The sequence below is a fragment of the Gorilla gorilla genome, chromosome 1 (assembly GCF_029281585.2).
Source record: "Gorilla gorilla gorilla isolate KB3781 chromosome 1, NHGRI_mGorGor1-v2.1_pri, whole genome shotgun sequence".
Classification (NCBI taxonomy): domain Eukaryota; kingdom Metazoa; phylum Chordata; class Mammalia; order Primates; family Hominidae; genus Gorilla; species Gorilla gorilla.
In genome coordinates this window covers 44,006,312-44,025,398 of record NC_073224.2, presented here as the reverse complement: position 1 = coordinate 44,025,398, position 19,087 = coordinate 44,006,312, and the positions used below count along the sequence as shown (strand labels likewise).

The 19,087-nt window shown below is 41.0% G+C and overlaps 2 protein-coding genes across 11 annotated transcripts in view; one reads left to right on the top strand and one right to left on the bottom strand.

The window, feature by feature from the left end:
- Positions 1-1,059, bottom strand: part of NSL1 (NSL1 component of MIS12 kinetochore complex) — a 67,009-nt gene extending 65,950 nt beyond the window's left edge. For 2 of the 6 annotated variants that reach the window (XM_055371085.2, XM_055371073.2), the window contains exon 1: positions 608-883. In XM_055371085.2, coding sequence (XP_055227060.1) covers positions 608-841 — 234 coding nt within the window. In that variant the 5' untranslated portion in view covers positions 842-883. Of the gene's footprint in view, positions 1-607 lie in introns of all 6 variants that reach the window. The other 4 variants (XM_063708710.1, XM_031014815.3, XM_004028374.5 and 1 more) reach the window with 3 other exon arrangements.
- The window catches only part of TATDN3 (TatD DNase domain containing 3), a 25,439-nt gene continuing 7,321 nt past the window's right edge, over positions 970-19,087 (top strand). For 3 of the 5 annotated variants that reach the window (XM_019030412.4, XM_019030410.4, XM_019030408.4), the window contains exons 1-8: positions 970-1,065; positions 4,181-4,213; positions 5,614-5,687; positions 6,207-6,291; positions 11,770-11,832; positions 13,390-13,499; positions 13,669-13,724; positions 16,755-16,867. In XM_019030412.4, coding sequence (XP_018885957.1) covers positions 1,000-1,065; positions 4,181-4,213; positions 5,614-5,687; positions 6,207-6,291; positions 11,770-11,832; positions 13,390-13,499; positions 13,669-13,724; positions 16,755-16,867 — 600 coding nt within the window. In that variant the 5' untranslated portion in view covers positions 970-999. The remainder of the gene's footprint in view (positions 1,066-4,180; positions 4,214-5,613; positions 5,688-6,206; positions 6,292-11,769; positions 11,833-13,389; positions 13,500-13,668; positions 13,725-16,754; positions 16,868-19,087) is intronic. The other 2 variants (XM_019030413.4, XM_019030416.4) reach the window with 1 other exon arrangement.

Here is a 19,087-nt window from a genome sequence, read left to right as displayed (position 1 = left end):
CACTGCACTCCAGCCTGGGCGACAGGGCGAGACTCTGTCTCAAAATAAAATAAAATAAAATAAAATAAAATAAAATAAAATAAATAAATAAATAAATAAATAAAACATGCAAAAGGAAAGATCAAATGCTGCTTGGGTGAATGGCTGACTTCCAGAATTACCCTTTCCAGGAGAATTCCTCATTGTCTACGGCTGCATTGTCCAACAGGTGAGCCACTAGCCACTTTGTAGTTACTGAGCGCTTAAATGTAACTAGTTAATATCTCATTCATTTGATATTATTATGTTAAAATATCTTGGATTTATTGGGTTAAACAAAATGTCTTATTTCCATTAATTTCACCTATTTCTTACTTTTAGTTTAAAACTACATAAATATTAGCTTGCCTTGTATTTTCACTGGACAGCGCTGGTCTAAGTAATTAATAAGACCCAGCTGACATTAGCATCTATTTCTTTCTCCTCTAGCGTTTCTCGAACTGGTTCTACAGTAGCCTGGGGCACCGTTAATTCTGCCAAGGCCTGGCGTGGGATCTTTCTGAATCCTAAGATCCTGGGTGTTGGGTAAGAGGATGATGAGTAAAGAAGTGGCTAACTGGTCTCGTACCCACTGCGCATCTCGCAGAGCGGGCTCCCGAATCTCCTCCGGCAGAGCGTCCCCGAGCTTTTGCACGAAGCGGCCGCACAGTTGTAGCATTTCGGTCACAGCCCGCTTCGAGGTGCAGCGCACCCGAAAGTCCTCTCGGGGAGTGGCGGAGACCAAGGCCTGGCTCTCTGTGCCAGCCGCGAGCTCCTTGTCCCATGGAGGGTCAAGGACCACCAACTCAGAAGACCCCGCCATTTTTCGTCTGAACTGTGGGCGGGGCACTCTGGAAGCGGAAAAGCGGGTTCACACTGGTGTAACTAGCATGCATCAGGCTGGAAACTCAGGACGCTGCAGCTCAAACGTTCCGGCTCCGGCTCTGCTGGCCGGTCTAAAGCGGCAGCCGCCGGGGCGCAATGCGAGCGGCGGGCGTAGGGTTGGTGGACTGTCACTGCCACCTCTCCGCCCCGGACTTTGACCGCGTATGTGAGGGCGATACGGGGCCAGAGGGAGCAGGGAGGCCCCCGTCCTTTCCCCTCGTGTTATCTTTGCTCTCCTCCCTTGGGACGAAACCCCATATCCCCCGCCCAGACCCTTGTTTATGGCCATATGACCTTGCCCCTCATTTCCCTATTCCCTATTTAACCTCAGACATACCGATTTTTTTTTCCTGATTCAGTCGCGGTAAGCTATCTCCACAAGGCTTTTGTTTGCTCTTCTGAGTTCCTGGAATCGTTCCCTCACTCCCCTTGGCTGGCCTGTTTTTCCCCTCGGGGCTCTCACCTCCTGCCTGAGATGCCAGTCTTTGTGGGAAGCGGTCCTCGAAACGCGTTCAAATCGGGGAGAGGTCGGGCGCGGGCTCACGCCTGTAATCCCAGCACTTTGGGAGGCCGAGGCGGGCGCGGCGCATCTCCTGTGTCCAGGAGATCGTGACCAGCCTGGGCAACATGGTGAAACCTCGTCCCAACCAAAAAAAAAAAAAAAAAAAAAAGCCGGTGATTGTGGCGTTTGCCTGTGGTCCCAGCTACTCGGGAGGCTGAGGTGGGAGAATCGCTGGAGCCCAGGAGGTGGAGGTTGCAGTGAGCTGACATCAAGCCACTGCACTCCAGCCTGGGTAACAGAGAGACCCTGTCTCAAAAGAAAAAAAAAAAAAAATTCACAAATGGGGGAGAGAGGCAAACAAACAAACAAAAATACATGGCCGAGTGTGGTTGCTCACACTTGTAATCCTAGCACTATGAGAAGCCGAAGCGGGTGGATCGCTTGAGCCCAGGAGTTTGAGACCAGCCTGGGCAATGTGGTGAGACCCCGTCTCAATTAAAATAATAATACACACATAAAATCAGTTACAAACTGTTTTACCCATTACGTGGGAAACTAGAGACTAATAATAGAGGATTAAGGGGGGGTTTATTTCAGGGGGAAATCCTCCCAGGAGCTGACACTTAAGGCTGAAAAGACAAGGAGCCACCCAAGCAAGGGGGTGAGTGTATGCTGGTTAGGGAAACAGATAGGTTGCAGGCCCCCAGACAAGCTAGAATTTGGCACATTTCAGTTGCCAAAAAGCTAAGTGGAGCCTGATGAGCTAGAAAGAGAAAGGCATGAAACAAAACTGGGGAGGTTTGCAGGGGATAGATGAGGTGGGTCAGTAAGGAATTTGGATTGCATTTGAAGCACAATGCAGATTCATTAAAGGGCTTTTTTTAAATTTATTTTCATTTTTTTTATTTTTTTAGATTGAGTCTGGCTGTGTCCCCCAGGCTGAAGTGCAATAGCATGATCTCAGGTCATTGCAACCTCCGCTTCCTGGGCTCAAGAAATTCTCCTGTCTCAGCCTCCCAAGTAGCTGGGATCACAGTTGTGTCCCACCACGCCTGGCTAATTTTTTGTATTTTTAATAGAGACAGAGTTTTGCCATGTTGTCCAGGCTGGTCTTGAACTTCTGGCCTCAAGTGATCAACCCTCCTTGGCCTCCCAAAGTCCTGGGATTACACAAAAATGGATAGGCATGATGCTATCCATTTTAACACCATTTTGCTGCTGCATGGCAAATGGGTGGAGGAGAAGAGTGGAAGCTACAAGACTAGTTAGGAGGCTTTTGCAGTATATAGGCAAGAGATGTTGGCTGTTGGTACTATGATGATAGCAGGTGAGTTTGAGATGAATACATGGATTCAAGATACATTTTAGAGAGAGAATCCACAGTAAGTACTAAAGAATTGGATGTGGATAGCAAGGGAAAGGGAGGAGTCAAGGATGACTCAGATTATTAGCTTGTGCTATAGGGAAGACGGTGGTGCTGGTTTACTGAGATAAGGGAAGACCAAGGTCTGAGGTGGAGGTGGGGAGGTCAGCAGAAGGAATAGGTTTGTGGGGAGAAAATAAAGATTTATGTTTGGGGCATATTGGGAAACCTAATCCCATCCAAATGAAGATGTCATAATTTTTAAACATGAGTCATGGGCTCAGGAGAGAATTACAAGCTAAAGATAAAAATTGGGGGCCGGGCGCAGTGGCTCATGCCTGTAATCTCAGCACTTTGGGAGGCCGAGGTGGGCAGATCATAAGGTTAGGAGATCGAGACCATCCTGGCTAACATGGTGAAACCCTGTCGCTACTAAAAGTACAAAAAAATTAGCTGGGCATGGCAGCGTGTGCCTGTAGTCCCAGCTACTTGGGAGGCTGAGGCAGGAGAATGGTGTGAACCTGGGAGGCGGAGCTTACAGTGAGCCGAGATCGCGACACTGCACTCCAGCCTGGGTGACAGAGCGAGACTCCATCTCAAAAAAAAAAAAAAACCTGGGGACTCCGGCTGGGTTCGATGGCTCACACCTGTAGTCCCAGCACTTTGGGAGGCCAAGGTGGGTGGGTCACCTGAGATCAGAAGTTAAAAGACCAGCTTGGCCAACATGGTGAAACACCATCTCTACTAAAAATACAAAGTTTAGCTGAGTGTGGTGGCGGTCGCCTGTAATCCCAGCTACTCTGGAGGCTGAAGCAGGAGAATCACTTGAACCCGGGTGGCGGAGGTTGCAATGAGCCGAGATCGCACCATTGCACTGCAGCTGGGAGACAAGAGTGAAACTTCATCTCAAAAAAAAGAAAAAAAATGGGGGCCTCAGCATAATGATGATAAAACCATGAGAGGAAGTGAAATCACTCAAGGCAAGTGCAGAGAGAGGAGCAGATGTTCTTGAAGTCTGAAAGAGGAAGGGGAGCTAGTCAAGGAGACTGACAAGTAGCCACCAATGAGAGAGTGGTATTGCAGAAGCGAAGGGTGGAAAGCATTTCAAGAAGGAAGGAGTAAGCAAGTGAGGGATTCCGAATGCTGCTGAGGAGTAGAGTAAGATGAGGACAGAGAAATACCCTGTATATTTGACAATAGAGGCTTCTGTTTTAGTGCTGGGAACAGTAGCCAGACTTTACCGATAGTAAGAGTAAACAGGAGGTGGGTCAGTGTAGGCTCTTTGTTTTCCACCACTCCATTAGTTGCTATCATTGTTATTCTTTGTGATGCCACAACTACATTGACATATACAGTCCAAGATTAGCTGCTTATTCATCTAAAATAATGGTGATTTCTTATGCTTGTTTTAGGATTTGGATGATGTGTTGGAGAAAGCCAAGAAGGTAAGTCAATATTTGTAATTGCTCTTTTGGTTTTTTATTTTAACTATCATTTCAAGCAAAAACAGCTTGAAATTTAGATATACTACCTTGATGTTGTTTCAGTAGTTTATAGTAAGTAGCATTTTTTATTTTTATTATTTTATTTATTTATTTATTTATTTATTTATTTATTGAGACAGAGTCTCGCTCTGTCGCCCAGGCTGGAGTGCAGTCGTGTGATCTTAGCTCACTGCAACCTCTGCCTCCCAGGTTCAAGTGATTCTCCTGCCTCAGCCTTCTGAGTAGCTGGGACTACAGGCACACATCACTGCACCCAGATAATTTTTGTATTTTTAGTAGAGACAGGGTTTCACCATGTTGGCCAGGCTGGTCTCGAACTCCTGACCTGAGGTGATCTGCCCATCTCAACCTCCCAAAGTGCTGGGATTGCAGGCGTGACCCACTACGACCAGCCAATTTTTATTATTTATAATTAAAATAGAGACAAGGTCTGACTATATTGCCCAGGCTGGTGTCAAACTTCTGAGCTCAAGCAATCTACCCACCTTGGGCTCCCAAAATGCTGGGGTTATAGGCATGCGGCACTGCTCCCAGCCTAAGTAGCATTTATTAAGTGTTTGCTACATGCCAGGTAGTGAGCTAAGGCCTTTCTCGACTTTACCTCATTCAGTGTTTCACAATAGCCTTCTGAGGAAATTACTAATTTATAGCCAATCATTCCCCATTTTTATAGATGAGGAATCTAAGGCCTAGAGATGAGTAACTGGTCCAAAGACACATGCTAGTGAAGTGATAGAGACAAGTTAGTCTGAATTCAAAACATGTTCCTATAGCTACCATGCTCAACAGCCCTATGGAACAAATTGGTCCATCTTTCAGTTTTTAAATTCACGTGGTTCTGGAGATCTGGGATATATTATTAAAGTTTTCTGAGATGTTTTGATTTGCTTAGAAAAATTATTTTTTTGGAAGTGTTTATGAAATTCATTGTAACTAGCATTTTGTGGCCATCTCAAAAAATGATACAGCCAGAAATGGTTGTAGTGCATTTTTACATACAGGTAACTTTCACTGTGGCAGCTTAATTAGGAATGTGGGCTTTGGACATACATAGACCTGATGACCTTGGGCAAGTTATTCGACATCCAAAACTCTGTCTCCTGATCTATACAGTAGACTATAGCCTACTTTATAGGTTTCTGTAAATTAAATGAGGCAATATTTATATTCACTGAACATAAGGTCCGAAACATAGTAAATACTCAATGATAGCCCTTCTGATTGTATTGATGAAGCATGGCTGAACAAGGATAACTAAAATGCAGAGAAAACTTTAAAATTTTCTATAATTTATATTAAATGTATATTGTTTGTAACCTTATTCTTTTTTTTTTTTTCAGGCCAATGTTGTGGCCCTTGTGGCAGTTGCCGAACATTCAGGAGAATTTGAAAAGATTATACAACTTTCAGAAAGGTGCTACTTTTAATTAAGATTTTAAAGGGTTGCTAATAACACAGTTATGACATCCAGTTTATAATATCAAAGATCCATTTTTAAAGAGAATAAAGAGGAAAAAGCATTTTAACATAGCCCTAAAGAGATTATTTTCTACTTATTCCTTTTTTTTTTTCTTTGAGAGATGGAGTCTTGCTCTGTCACCCAAGCTGGAGTGCAGTGGCACAATGTCGGCTCACTGCAACCTCTGCCTCCTGGCTTCAAGCAATTCTCTGCCTCAGCCTCCCAAGTAGCTGGGACTAAGGCATGCACCACCAGGCCTGGCTAATTTTTATATTTTTTGTAGATACAGGATTTCACCATGTTGGCCAGGCTGGTCTCAAACTCCTGGCCTTAAGTGATCCACCTGGTTCAGCCTCCCAAAGTGCTGGAATTACAGACATAAGCCACCATGCCCGGCCTCTACTTATTCTTTAGAATACGTTGTAATCTACTAGTCTACTGTTCCTGCTTTCTCAGTTGGTTCTACATTTTTAGGTATAATGGGTTTGTCCTGCCATGCTTGGGTGTTCATCCAGTTCAAGGACTTTCACCAGAAGACCAAAGAAGTGTCACACTAAAGGTAACAGTCATACAAAACAGGAACCATTAAAAACAAACAAACGAAAGAATTATTTGACTCAGTAATCCTCCTCTTTCTAATTTATATTCTCAGGAAATAATCCAAAAGAAGGAAACACTACCTTCTTTAACAAAGATGTTTGTTGCAACATTATTCGTAATAGAGAAAAAGTAGAAACAGCCTAGAGGTTCAGAAACAAAGGAATCATTAGTTAAGTTGTAGAGTGTTAAATATAATGCATTTATAGAAAATGAGGATTATAAAGTGTGTATAGCACATGGAAAATGCTTACTGTATAATATAGGGAGAAAAGCAGGATACCAAATAGCATATTCACTATAAGTGACAGCTACATAAGCATATATTCATAAGGAAAAGACTGGAGAGAAAACACAGAAATGATAGTAATTGTGATGATCTGTTAGAATTATCTGTAACTTTTTTCACATTTTTTTGGTACTGTAGTCATGTTGCTTTGGCAAAAAAAGTGATAGAATGTCTAGAAAAAGAAAGATACAAATTCAGAGGTGCCATATACTATTAGGGAACAGATTAGTTCAAGTAAGTAGTATTATCTTTGAACATAGAACCATTGTTACAGGATTGCTCTCCAGCTATTAAATTGCACTGATTTTGTACCCTCTCTAAAAACGTCCTACCCGCACTGACTCACGATAGTCGGTATGTCTTATATTTCACACTTGTCTCCTGACTCAGCATCAGGAAGATCCACAGTTTCATGAGTGTTTTATTGCATAATTGGTTTGATAGCCCCATTTCAAAGAAGTAATGACTTTTTGTTACCTATGAATAAATTAAGATATAGTGCCATTTAAAAAATAATAATGTAGGCTGGACACAGTGGCTCGTGCCTGTAATCCCAGCACTTTGGTAGTCTGAAGTGGGCGGATCATGAGGTCAAGAGATTGAGACCTTCCTGGCTAACATGGTGAAACCCTGTCTGTACTAAAAATACAAAAACTTATCCAGGTGTGGTGGCATGCACCTGTAGTCCCAGCTACTCGGGAGACTAAGGTGGGAGAATCGCTTGAACCCAGGAGGCGGAGATTGTAGTAAGCTGAGATTGCTCCAGTGCACTCCAGCCTGGGTGACAGAGTGAGACTCCATCTCAAATAATAATAATAATAATAATGTATCTCTCTTCCTATATTAAGATACCTTAGGTAGCTCTACTTATTTCAAAATAAAATTCATGACCAGGCATGGTGGCTCACACCTGTAATCCTAACACTTTGGGAGGCCGAGATGGAAGGATCACTTGAGCTCAGGAGTTCAGACCAGCCTGGGCAACATGGTGAGACTCTATCTCTCAAAAAAAAAAAAGAAAAAAAAAAGAAATAAAATAAAATTCATTCATTTCAGGTAAAAATGCTTATCCTGTAGCTATCCTGAATTGTTAAGTATGATAAAATTAGCTACATTGCCAGATAATCACAGTTCTACAAATGTGGAATCATAGCAAGGCAGCACTTCTTTCATTTATGTGGGGATTTATACCAATAGACATTCATTTAGTTAGGTAGTCAACCAGTGTGTACTGAGCACCTGCTACATGCCAGGCACTGCTGCCAGAACTGCAGACCCAATAATGAGTAAGATCCTGCTCATGGAAGCTAGATTCTAGATGGCCCAGACAGACAGTCAACAATTACATGAGCAGGAAAACTTTCGATAGCACTAAGTGCTTTGAAGACAGTAAAACAAGATTATATAGTAGGTGTTGTGAATGCTGATTGTTAGATGATATCATCAAGGAAGGACTCTGGTAGTGACAATTGAGCTGCAACCTGAATGCTACAAAGGAACTGGCCATGCAAAGAGAGGATCAGGGTGTTATATGCAAAGGAAACAGCAAAGCACGAAGGTCCCAAGGTAGGAATAAGCTCAGTGTAGTCAAGAAACAGAAAGAGGGCTGATATGGCTAGAGGAAGAGAGGAAGTGATAGTGATGGGGTAAGAGGGATGGGCGGAGATCTCATACAGGACCTTGTTGGATTTTAGTTTACATGCAGTGGAGGGTTTAATGTGAGAAGTACCAAGATGTAATTTATGTTTTAAAAAGATCCTCTTGGCTCTGGCCAAAATGAGTTTGGTGAAGAAAAAAAACCCCCTTGGCTATGGTATGAAGAGTGAGTTTTGAAGAGGGCAAAAAATGAAAAGGGGAAAAAGTTAGAAGGCTACAAATGATGCTGGATGGGACCAGAGTAGTAGCATTGGAGGTAGAGAAATGGGTGGATTTGGCATATGTTTGGCATTAATATAGAATTGATTGGACTGGTTAACTTACCAAAGTAATTAATATGCCAACAATATGATAGGTACCTCTTTTTTTTTTTTGAGATAGAATCTTGCTCTGTCACCCAGGCTGCAGTGCAGTGGCGCCATCTCGGCTCACTGTAGCCTCCGCCTCCGTGGTTCAAGTGATTCTCATGCCTCAGCCTCCTGAGTAGCTGGGATTACAGGCACGCACCACTATACCCGGCTCATTTTTTGTATTTTTAGTAGAGATGGGGTTTTGCCATGTTGGCCAGGCTGGTCTCAAACTCCTGGCCTCAAGTGATCCACCCGCCTTGGCCTCCCAAAGTGCTGGGATTACAGGTGTGAGCCACCACACCCAGCCAATAGGTAATTCTTGATTATCAAAGCAGATATGAACTTATCAAATGTTGTGATAATACTCTGGAATAGACTAGAGATGAGCAGAGTTAGCCCTATTTTATTCCAGTTGCACTTGTAGTCCATACTACAGTTTAGTTTTCTCCTGCTGATTAGATTATAAACCCCTTTAAAACAGGAAGTATGCCTCATTGCACCTTTACAGGCTTCTAAAATATGTGGTACAAAGGTAGGTATGTAGTAAGTATTCATCAAATTAACTTGTTTTATAAGATGAATTACCTAGTATCACACAAACCTTTTAACATATTCCTGAATTAATTAATTCATTCAATAAATATTATTACCAGGCACAGTTTAGGCACTGGGGATAAACCACAATGAACTGTGATGAACAAATGATGCTGGATGGGACCAGCGTACTAGCATTGGAGGTAGAGAAATGGGTGGATTTGGCATATGTTTGGCATTAATATAGAATTGATTGGACTGGTTAACTTACCAAAGTAATTAATATGCCAATAGTATGATAGGTACTTCTTTTTTTTTTTTTTTTGAGATAGAATCTTGCTCTGTCACCCAGGCTGGAGTGCAGTGGCGCCTAATACAATTCACTGGCGGCATTCTGCTGCCCCTGCATGCAGGGTGTTTGCTCTCCAGTTAGCTACTGTTTCTACTTGTTTCACTTTACTAATTTCTGTTAAACACTTGACACCTGTTCTAAAGGTTCTGAAGACTAAACATTTTCTATAATACAAAAATCTATTGTAATTATTTAAAATCATTCTGAATAAATCTCTTCTCCTCCTTTGATCCCTTTTGCCCTCCTTCCTTCTTTCATTCATTCCCTTTTTTGTCCCTTCTTCCTTTCTTCTTTCAGCAGCATGGTGGAAACAGCATGCATGAGCTTTGAAGTCAGAGGGACCTGGCCTACTGACTTCTGTGATCTGTGGCACATTACTTACCTTTGCCAAGTCTGAATTTCCTCATTTGTAAATAATGAATAATTATATAGTAGTATTATGCCCAATCATAAGGTATAGGGGTAGGTAATCTTTTTTTTTTTTTTACAAAAACCGTAATAGGGTGGGGTGCCATGGCTGACTCCTGTAATCCCATCACTTTGGGAGGCTGAGGTGGGAAGATTGCTTGAGGCCAGAAGTTGGAGACCAGCCTAGGCAACATATGCAAAAATTTAAAATGTTAGCCAGGCATGGTGGCACGTGCCTATAGTCCCAGCTGCTCGAGAGGCTGAGGTGGGAGAATCACTTGAGCCCAGGAGTTCAAGGCTGCAGTGAGCTATGATCGCACCACTGCACACTCCAGCCTGGGTCACAAACTGAGACCCTATCTTTAAAAAAAAAACAAAAACACAAAAGTATAATAGAACCATTAGCTGTTAAGGAACTTGAGACCTTATGAAGGGAGTGGGGATAGAACTGAGGGCAGAAATAGACCTATAAATAGCCTTATAAATATGTTTACATCTACTAAAATAAAATGACAAAGACCACACACACAAATAAATTTGTACATATTAAATAAGTAATATGAATTATATTCTACTATTAATGTATATTTATCATTCTTGACTTGCTGAAAGCTTCCAGATCTGTTTTATTAGGAGTTTGAATAGTCTCACTGTAAATCTGTTTTGCTTTTTCATAGGTAATACATATTCCAAGAGGCATGGTTTTTTCTTCATCTGATCTTCCTCCAACTGTGTAATTTCTGTGACTCAGGCTTTCTAAGTGTTAGACATTTCCTGGGTGATTTCTCCTACTTCTCCAGTCCCTCTGAGATCTCAGAGACATAGAGTAGTTTGGATGTGTGATATGGAAAAAGCTTTGCCTGGAACTGTTTAACCTACTCAGCTTGTTGTCAAATAGCTTTTCTGACATCTAGGGTCATATACCCATCATTTTTCATGACAATGTTAATTCTTCTTCCAGTCTACTAGAATATATTTCAAGTCTACTAGAATATATTTCAAGGCCTTAACTTACCCTCCTTCATCTTTGTTCTCTCTCTCTCATAGTTGTAAAATCTACTCCTGTTCCTCTATCATCTGCTTTACCTTCCTTTTCTTAATTCTCTCTTGTTCTGATTATCCTCAGGAGAAATACTTGGCAATTTATATATCCTGAAACTAAAATTTGCAATGTAGTCTAAAAGGTATCTAGAAGCAATTTTCCTTATATTTATTTTCCCTGCCTAAGAAGGGAACCCTACAGGGCAAATTCTCCTCAGTGGAAAAGGTAGTATCATTGAAACTAATGGTACACAGCTACTTCAATATTTAACAAGCATATATGAGATACTCATTGTTTATATTGCTGGGCATCTAGAACAAGTAGTCAAAGCAGGGCTATAAAGACAAATGAAATCAGTGAAAACAGTGCAAAGGAAGTATGGGATTATCATTATAAACTCACCAACCAGACAAATTCTAAGGGGAGAACCCAACAATGCAATCGCAAAGCTCACATGCAGAGATGACTCCCTGGTGGTTTGCCTCTCTTTTTCTTAGTGATTTCAGAATGTCCAAATGCCTCCTAAATGTCAGGAAATACCTCCTAAACAGAAGGCCATGTTTAAGTGGTGCTCTTCATAAAAAGTCATATTCTTGTAACCCAAATGGGTATGGGATATGTTTCTACTCCAACTTACAGGTAGAGGTACTCACCATTTTAGAAGGATTACTATTGGTAGTTCTTTGACTGCTTAAATGGATTAAATGTATGTAAAGCACCAGGATGGCATAACACCTAACACATAATAGGAGCTTGTGAAATAGCAGTTCCTTTCTTCCATTTTAACAATTTTACTTTTTTTCTCCCAGGATTTGGATGTAGCTTTACCCATTATTGAGAATTATAAGGATCGGTTGTTGGCAATTGGAGAGGTAAACACCCACTAGCTGATCAAACGACTTCTAATTCAGACTTCTATATGATACATGAAAATAATCTTTAGTTCAGTATTGGTGATTATAACTGACTTGTATAATTATGTTCACCCCACTTAGCCAAATAATAATTCGTTGATACTTCTTTAATAAGCAAGAAAGCTTGGGGATGAAACAATCAAAAGCCTTACCATAGGCCTACCTTAATTGGAGAAAAATAATAGCATTTCTAAATACTTTGCTTTTTTTTTCTTATGCTTAAATATGGGTCCTTGCTCTGGTGAGTTAATATAGTATCTATAATTCTTCATAAGTAATTTAGAAACACACTTTAAATGGGCTAGAGTTTGTAATTAAAGAACTTTTTTATTTAAATAATTTATAATTGTGAATTTTTTTTTTTTTTTTTTTTTTTGAGACAGAACCTTGCTCTGTCACCTAGGCTGGAGTACAGTGGTACAATCCCAGCTGGAGTGCAGTGGCGCAATCTCAGCTCACTGTAATCTCTGCCTCCCAGGTTCAAGTGGTTCTCCTGCCTCAGCCTCCCTACTAGCTGGGATTACAGGCATGCACCACCAACCCAGCTAATTTTTTTGTATTTTTAGTAGAGACGGGGTTTCACCATGTTGGCCAGGCTGGTCTTGGACACCTGGCCTCAAGTAATCCACCCACCTTCGCCTCCCAAAGTGCTGGGATTACAGGCTTGAGCAATCGTGCCCAGCCAATTGTGAAATATTTTTATTACTTGGTAATAAATTCCATTTTTAATTAGAGACCAAAGATAAGAATAGTACTTAAATTCAGAATATATAGAATGCATGCCAAAATAGTCCCAGGAGGAGTCATCTATAGTCTGTGCCGTCCAATATAGTGGCCACTTAACGGCTTCTGAGCATTTGAAATGTGACTGCTCTGAATTGAGATGTGCTGTAAGTGTAAAATACACTGTGTATTTCAAAGTTTTAGTACCAAAAAGAAAAAAAAAAAAGGCTGGGCACAGTGGTTCACACCTGTAATCCCAGCACCTTGGGAGGCCAAGGCGGGCTGATCACTTGAGGTCAGGAATTTGAGACCAGCCTGACCAACATGGTAAAACCTTGTCTCTACTAAAAACACAAAAATTAGCCGGGCGTGGTAGCAGGCACCTGTAATCCCAGCTACTCAGGAAGCTGAGGCAAGAGAATCGCCTGAACCCAGGAGGCAGAGGTTGCAGTGAGCCGAGATCACGCCACTGCACTCCATCCTGGGCGACAGAGCCACACTCCGTCTCAACAAAACAAACAAAAAAAAAGGAATATAAAATAACTCAATATTTTATATTGGCTACATGTTTAAAATAATAATATTTGGGATATATTGGGTTAAAGTATATTATTAAGATTAATTTCACCTGTTTTTGTGAATATTTTTAATGTGGCTACTAGAATTAATATTTTTATGTGGCTTGCTTTTGTGCCTCACATTATATATTTCTATTGGATAGCATCAATCCAAAGATCTCTTTTGAGGTTCCTTAAACCTAAATATGTAATATCTTTTATTTTTCTGCTCTAGGTTGGACTAGATTTCTCCCCCAGATTTGCTGGCACTGGTGAACAGAAGGAAGAGCAAAGACAAGTCCTAATCAGACAGATCCAGTTAGCCAAAAGACTAAATTTGCCTGTGTAGGTTAATTATTTTCCTATGTTAATAGCTGTAGAGCAAATTAAATAATAATGATCAGAGTTCTCCTGAAATGGAACTCTACATTTATTTTTCTCTGAACTACTTTAATAGATCAAAAACAATACTTTCAGAATGGTATTTAAAAGAAATGTTGTTATCGTTAAACAGAAATGTGCACTCACGCTCTGCTGGAAGACCTACCATCAACCTTTTACAAGAGCAAGGTATTTCGTTTCCTGAGAAAAATAGTCCTAATGTTCAAGTTTGACAATTCCAGTTTATGTTCTCATAAAGCAAGCCATGTTTTAATCTGATTTCTTGAAGGGCAGGGGCAAGAAAGGGGGCACAAATCATCTAAGATGATGTTGCAGGTCAGGCTATTGTTTACAAGGTTTTCAGTGTAATTATGATATTTCCCAGGCCCAGATAGAGTAAATGAAAAGTTGAATACAATAATTTATGTCCCTTAATTTAAAAATTAGCAGCTTCATAAAAAACAAAACGAAACAAAATTAGCAGCTCCAGTTTCTTTTATTTATTTATTTATTTTTTGAGACAGAGTCTCACTCTGTCGCCCAGGCTGGAATGCAGTGGCGCAATCTTGGCTCACTGCAACCTGTGCCTTCTGGGTTCAAGCAGTTCTCCTGCCTCAGCCTCCCATGTAGCTGAGATTACAGGCACCCACTATCACATCCAGCTAATTTTTATATTTTTAGTAGAGCTGGGGTTTTGCCATGTTGGCCAGGCTGGTCTCGAACTCCTGACCTCAAGTGATCCGCCCGCCTCAGCCTGCCAAAGTGCTGAGATTATAGGATGAGCCACCGTGCCCAGCCTATTTTATTTTTTGAGACACAGTCTCACTCTATTGCCCAGGCTGGAGTGCAGTGGTGCAATCTTGGCTCACTGCAACCTCCACCTCCTGGGTTCAAGCTATTCTTCTGCTTCAGCATCCCAAGTAGCTAGCATTACAGGCGCGTGCCACCACACCCAGCTAATTTTTGTATTTTTAGTAGAGACGGGGTTTCACAATGTTGGCCAGGCTGGTCTTGAACTCCTGACCTCAGGTGATCCACACGCCTCGGCCTCCCAAAGTGCTGGGATTACAGGCGTGAGCCACTGTGCCTGGCCAGCAGCTGCAGTTTCTTAATCAGCTCAATCAGCTGATTAATGGGGAAAAGGTTAAAAAAAGAAGGGCAATCACACAGCAATCATATTGCGTCACTGTTTTTTTTATGTTTTATAGCTGCTACTTCAGAAATGCAGAATTTACAGAAATGCAGAAATGTAGATTTTGGCCATTATACATACACACTCTCTTCTTTGCCAGTTGTTCCTAAAGTAAAATTACATCTTATGGCATCGTTTTTCAACATTTTAAAGGTGCCATCCACAGTAAGAAATATAGTTTATTTTGAGACTCATATTTACATAAAGAAAGCTAACAAAAGTTTAACAAGCAATCCACATATGTGTATGTATGTATAGATATGTAAGTGTGTGTGCTACATACACACACACACACATATAAGCACTCATTGGTTGTGCTTATGAAACTAAACTAAGTTGGTTTCATAACTCACTTATGTTCAGAACCGTCTAATAGTCATTCATACCATTTGAAAAAACTCTCAAATAATAAAGTAAATGAAATTGCCTGCAACTAGAAATCAGTGATGAATAGTTCTGAAGTCACTGAAAGCATGATTTTTATGCAGGCTGAGCAGCTACCCTTTAATAACTGGGGATAGTTTTATGAAGCCCACTCTGACTATTGAGTTTGTGTCACTTAGTTCCCCATTTCTTCTTTCACTAGAATTTTTGTTAAGATAATCCATTTGACTGCTTAAAAACCTCCTGTTAGAAACAATTAGCTCACAGACTTCTAGAAAAGGTCTGATGGTGCAGAAAATTTATATTCGTCTTTAAAATTGAATATTTCTCTCTCTTTTTTTTTTTTTTTTTTTTTGAGACTGGGTCTGACACTGTTGCCCAGGCTGGATTGCAGTGGGGCGATCTCTGCTCACTGCAACCTCCACCTCCTGGGCTCAAGAGATCCTCCCACTTCAGCCCCACAAGTAGCTGGGACTATGGGCACACACCACCACACCCTGCTAATTCTTTTGTGTGTATTTTTAGTAGAAACTGGGTTTCACCATGTTGCCCAGGCTGGTCTCAAACTCCTGAGCTCGCTCAAGAGATCCTCCCACCTCAGCCTCCCAAAGTGCTGGGATTACAGACATGAGCCACTGTGCCTGGCCAACATTATTGAATATTTCAATTTTATTCCGAAGATTTAGAATTTATTCTCTCTCTCTCTCATATATATATACACATATATATACACATATGTACACATATACACATATATATACATATATACACATATACACATATATACACATATATACATATATATACACATATATACACATATATACATATATATATATATATATTTATTTATTTATTTTTATTTTTATTTTTTTTGAGATGGAGTCTTGCTGTGTCGCCCAGGCTGGAGTACAGTGGCACAATCTTGGCTCACTGCAACCTATGCCTCCCGGGTTCAAGTGACCCTCCTGCCTCAGCCTCCCAAGTAGCTGGGATTACAGGTGCCCGCCACTACACCCAGCTAATTTTTTTGTATGTTTAGTAGAGATGGGGTTTCACCACAGGCTTGTCTTGAACTCCTGACCTCAGGTGATCGCCCACCTCGGCCTCCCAAAGTGCTGGGATTACAGACGTGAGCCACTGCGCCCGGCCCATATGTTTTTATTAGTTTATTTTTTGAGACAGAGTCTCACTCCGATGCCCAGCCTAGAGTGCAGTGGTGCGATCACAGCTCACTGCAGCCTTGACGTCTCAGACTCAGGTGATCCTCCCACCTTAGCTTCCCGAGTAGCTGGGACTACAGGCCTGCACCACCATGCCCAGCTAAATTTTGTATTTTTTGTAGAGATGGGGTTTCACCATGTTGGCCAGGCTGGTTTCGAACTCCTGGGCTCAAGTGATCCGCCTGCCTTGGCCTCCCAAAGTTCTGGGATTACAAGTGTGAGCCACTGTGCCTGGCCTAAAATTTACTATATTTTTATTCCACTCTTTGAACACCGTACATTTATCCGCCCTTTAGAAGTTATAGAACCTCTTGTTTATATCCTAGTGACCAACATTTACTTAAAATTTCAGACTTCTGTTATTTAATTTGATTGATGGGACATAAAATGGAATACTGCCTTATCTTTCATTTTTGAAAGGTGCTGAGAAGGTACTGCTGCATGCATTTGATGGTCGGCCATCTGTAGCCATGGAAGGAGTAAGAGCTGGGTACTTCTTCTCAATTCCCCCTGCTATCATAAGAAGTGGACAGGTAAGTTTTTTCATTGAAACTCATCTAATACTTATGAAATAAAATTTAAAACATGAGCTTTTCTTCCATACTTGTGATACTATTCTAGTTACATTACAAAAATTAATCTTAGGTCTCTACCTCACATATATATAAAAATGAACTCAGAAATTGATCAAAGACTTAAATATAAAACCAAAATAAGCCGGGCGCAGGGGCTCACGCTTGTAATCCCAGCACTTTGGAAGGCTGAAGCGGGTAGATCACCTAAGGCCAGGAGTTCGAAACCAGCCTGGCCAACATGGTGAAACCCCGTCTCTACTAAAAATACAAAAATTAGCCGGGCATGGTGGCATGTGTTTGTAATCCCAGCTACTTGGGAGGGTGAGGCAGGAGAATTGCTTGAACTAGGAGGTGGAGGTTGCAGTGAGCCAAGATCAAGCCATTGCACTCCAGCCTGGTCAACAAGGGTGAAACTCCATCTCAAAAAAAAAAAAAACTAAAAATTCTTAGAGGAAAACAGGCCTTAATTTGTGTGACTCCTTGATTAGGCTGTGGCTTCTTAGATAGGTCATTAAAATCATAAGCAACCAAAGAAAAAAACAAATTTATTGGACATAATCCAAATTTAAAATGTTCACAATAAAAAATTTAAGACTTTTATAATTCAAAGCACATTATCAAAAAAGTGAAAATACAACCCATAGAAAGATAAAAAATATTTTCAAGCCATGTATCTGATAAGGGTCTAGTATCCAGAATATATAAAGCACCATTACAACTCAATAAAAAGACAAATAACCTGATTAAAATATGTGCAAATTATTTAAATTAGATATTTCTCTAAAGAAAACATGCAAATGTCCAATAAGCTCATAAACAGACGCTCAACCTCATTAGCCATTATGGAAATAGAAATCGAAGGTACAGTGAGAGATACAACTTCATACCACTAAGTTTGGAGTTCCTTAGAAACTTAATAAAATTACCATGTGACCCAGCAATTCCACCCCTAGGTAGATACCCAAAAGAGATTAAAACATATGTCCACACAAAAACTTGTACATAAATGTTTATAGCAGCATTATTCATAATAGCCAAAAAGTAGAAACAACCTAGATGTCCGTCAGCTGATGAATGGATAAATAAAATGTGCTATATCCATATAATGGAATATAAAGTCATAAAAAGGAATGAAGAGGAATAAAGTCATGAAAAGAAATGAAGTACTGAGTCATGCTACAGCATGGATGAACCTTGAAAACATTATACTAAGAGAAAGCGACCAGACGAAAAACCACATCTTGTATTATTCCATTCATGTGAAATGTCCAGGTGAGGCAGATCTATAAACACAATATAGATTAGTGGTTTCCAGAATTTTGAGGGGAAGGATAATAGGGAGTGACAGCTAATGGGTATGGGATTTCTTTTTGGAGTGATGAAAATATTCCAAAACTAGATAATGGTGATGATTGTACAATTTTGTGAATATAGCAAAAAACACTGGATTGTGTACTTTTAAAGAGTGAATATTATGGTTATGTGAATTATAGCTTTACAAATTAAAAACTAGGCCGGGCGCAGTGGCTCATGCCTGTAATCCCAGCACTTTGGGAGGCCGAGGTGGGCAGATCACGAGGTCAGGAGATTGAGACCATCCTGGCTAACATGGTGAAGCCCCGTCACTACTAAAAATACAAAAAATTAGCTGGGCATGGTGGTGGGCGCCTGTAGTCCCAGCTACTCGGGAGGCTGAGGCAGGAGAATGGTGTGAACCCGGGGGGCGAAGCCTGCAGTGAGCCGAGATCGTGCCACTGCACTCCAGCCTGGGTGACAGAGCGAGACTGTGTCTCAAAAAAAGAAAAAAGAAAACCATCCACAACCCAATCTAAAATTTAAATTGGGCTAGGCACTGTGGCTCACACCTGTAATCCCAGCACTTTCGGAGGTCAAAGCAGGCAGTTCACCTGAGGTTAGGAGTTCAAAACCAGCCTGGCCAACATGGTGAGACCCCTTCTCTACTAAAAATACAAAAATTAGCTGGGTGCGGTGGCGCATGCCTATAATCCCAGCTACTCAGGAGGCTGAGGCAGGAGAATCACTTGAACCCAAGAGGCAGATGTTGCAGTGAGCTGAGATTGTGCTCCTGCACTCCAGCCTGGGCGACAGAGACTCCATCTCAAAAATAAATACATTAATTAATTAAAAAAAAAATTTAAATTGCATAAGAACCTTAGA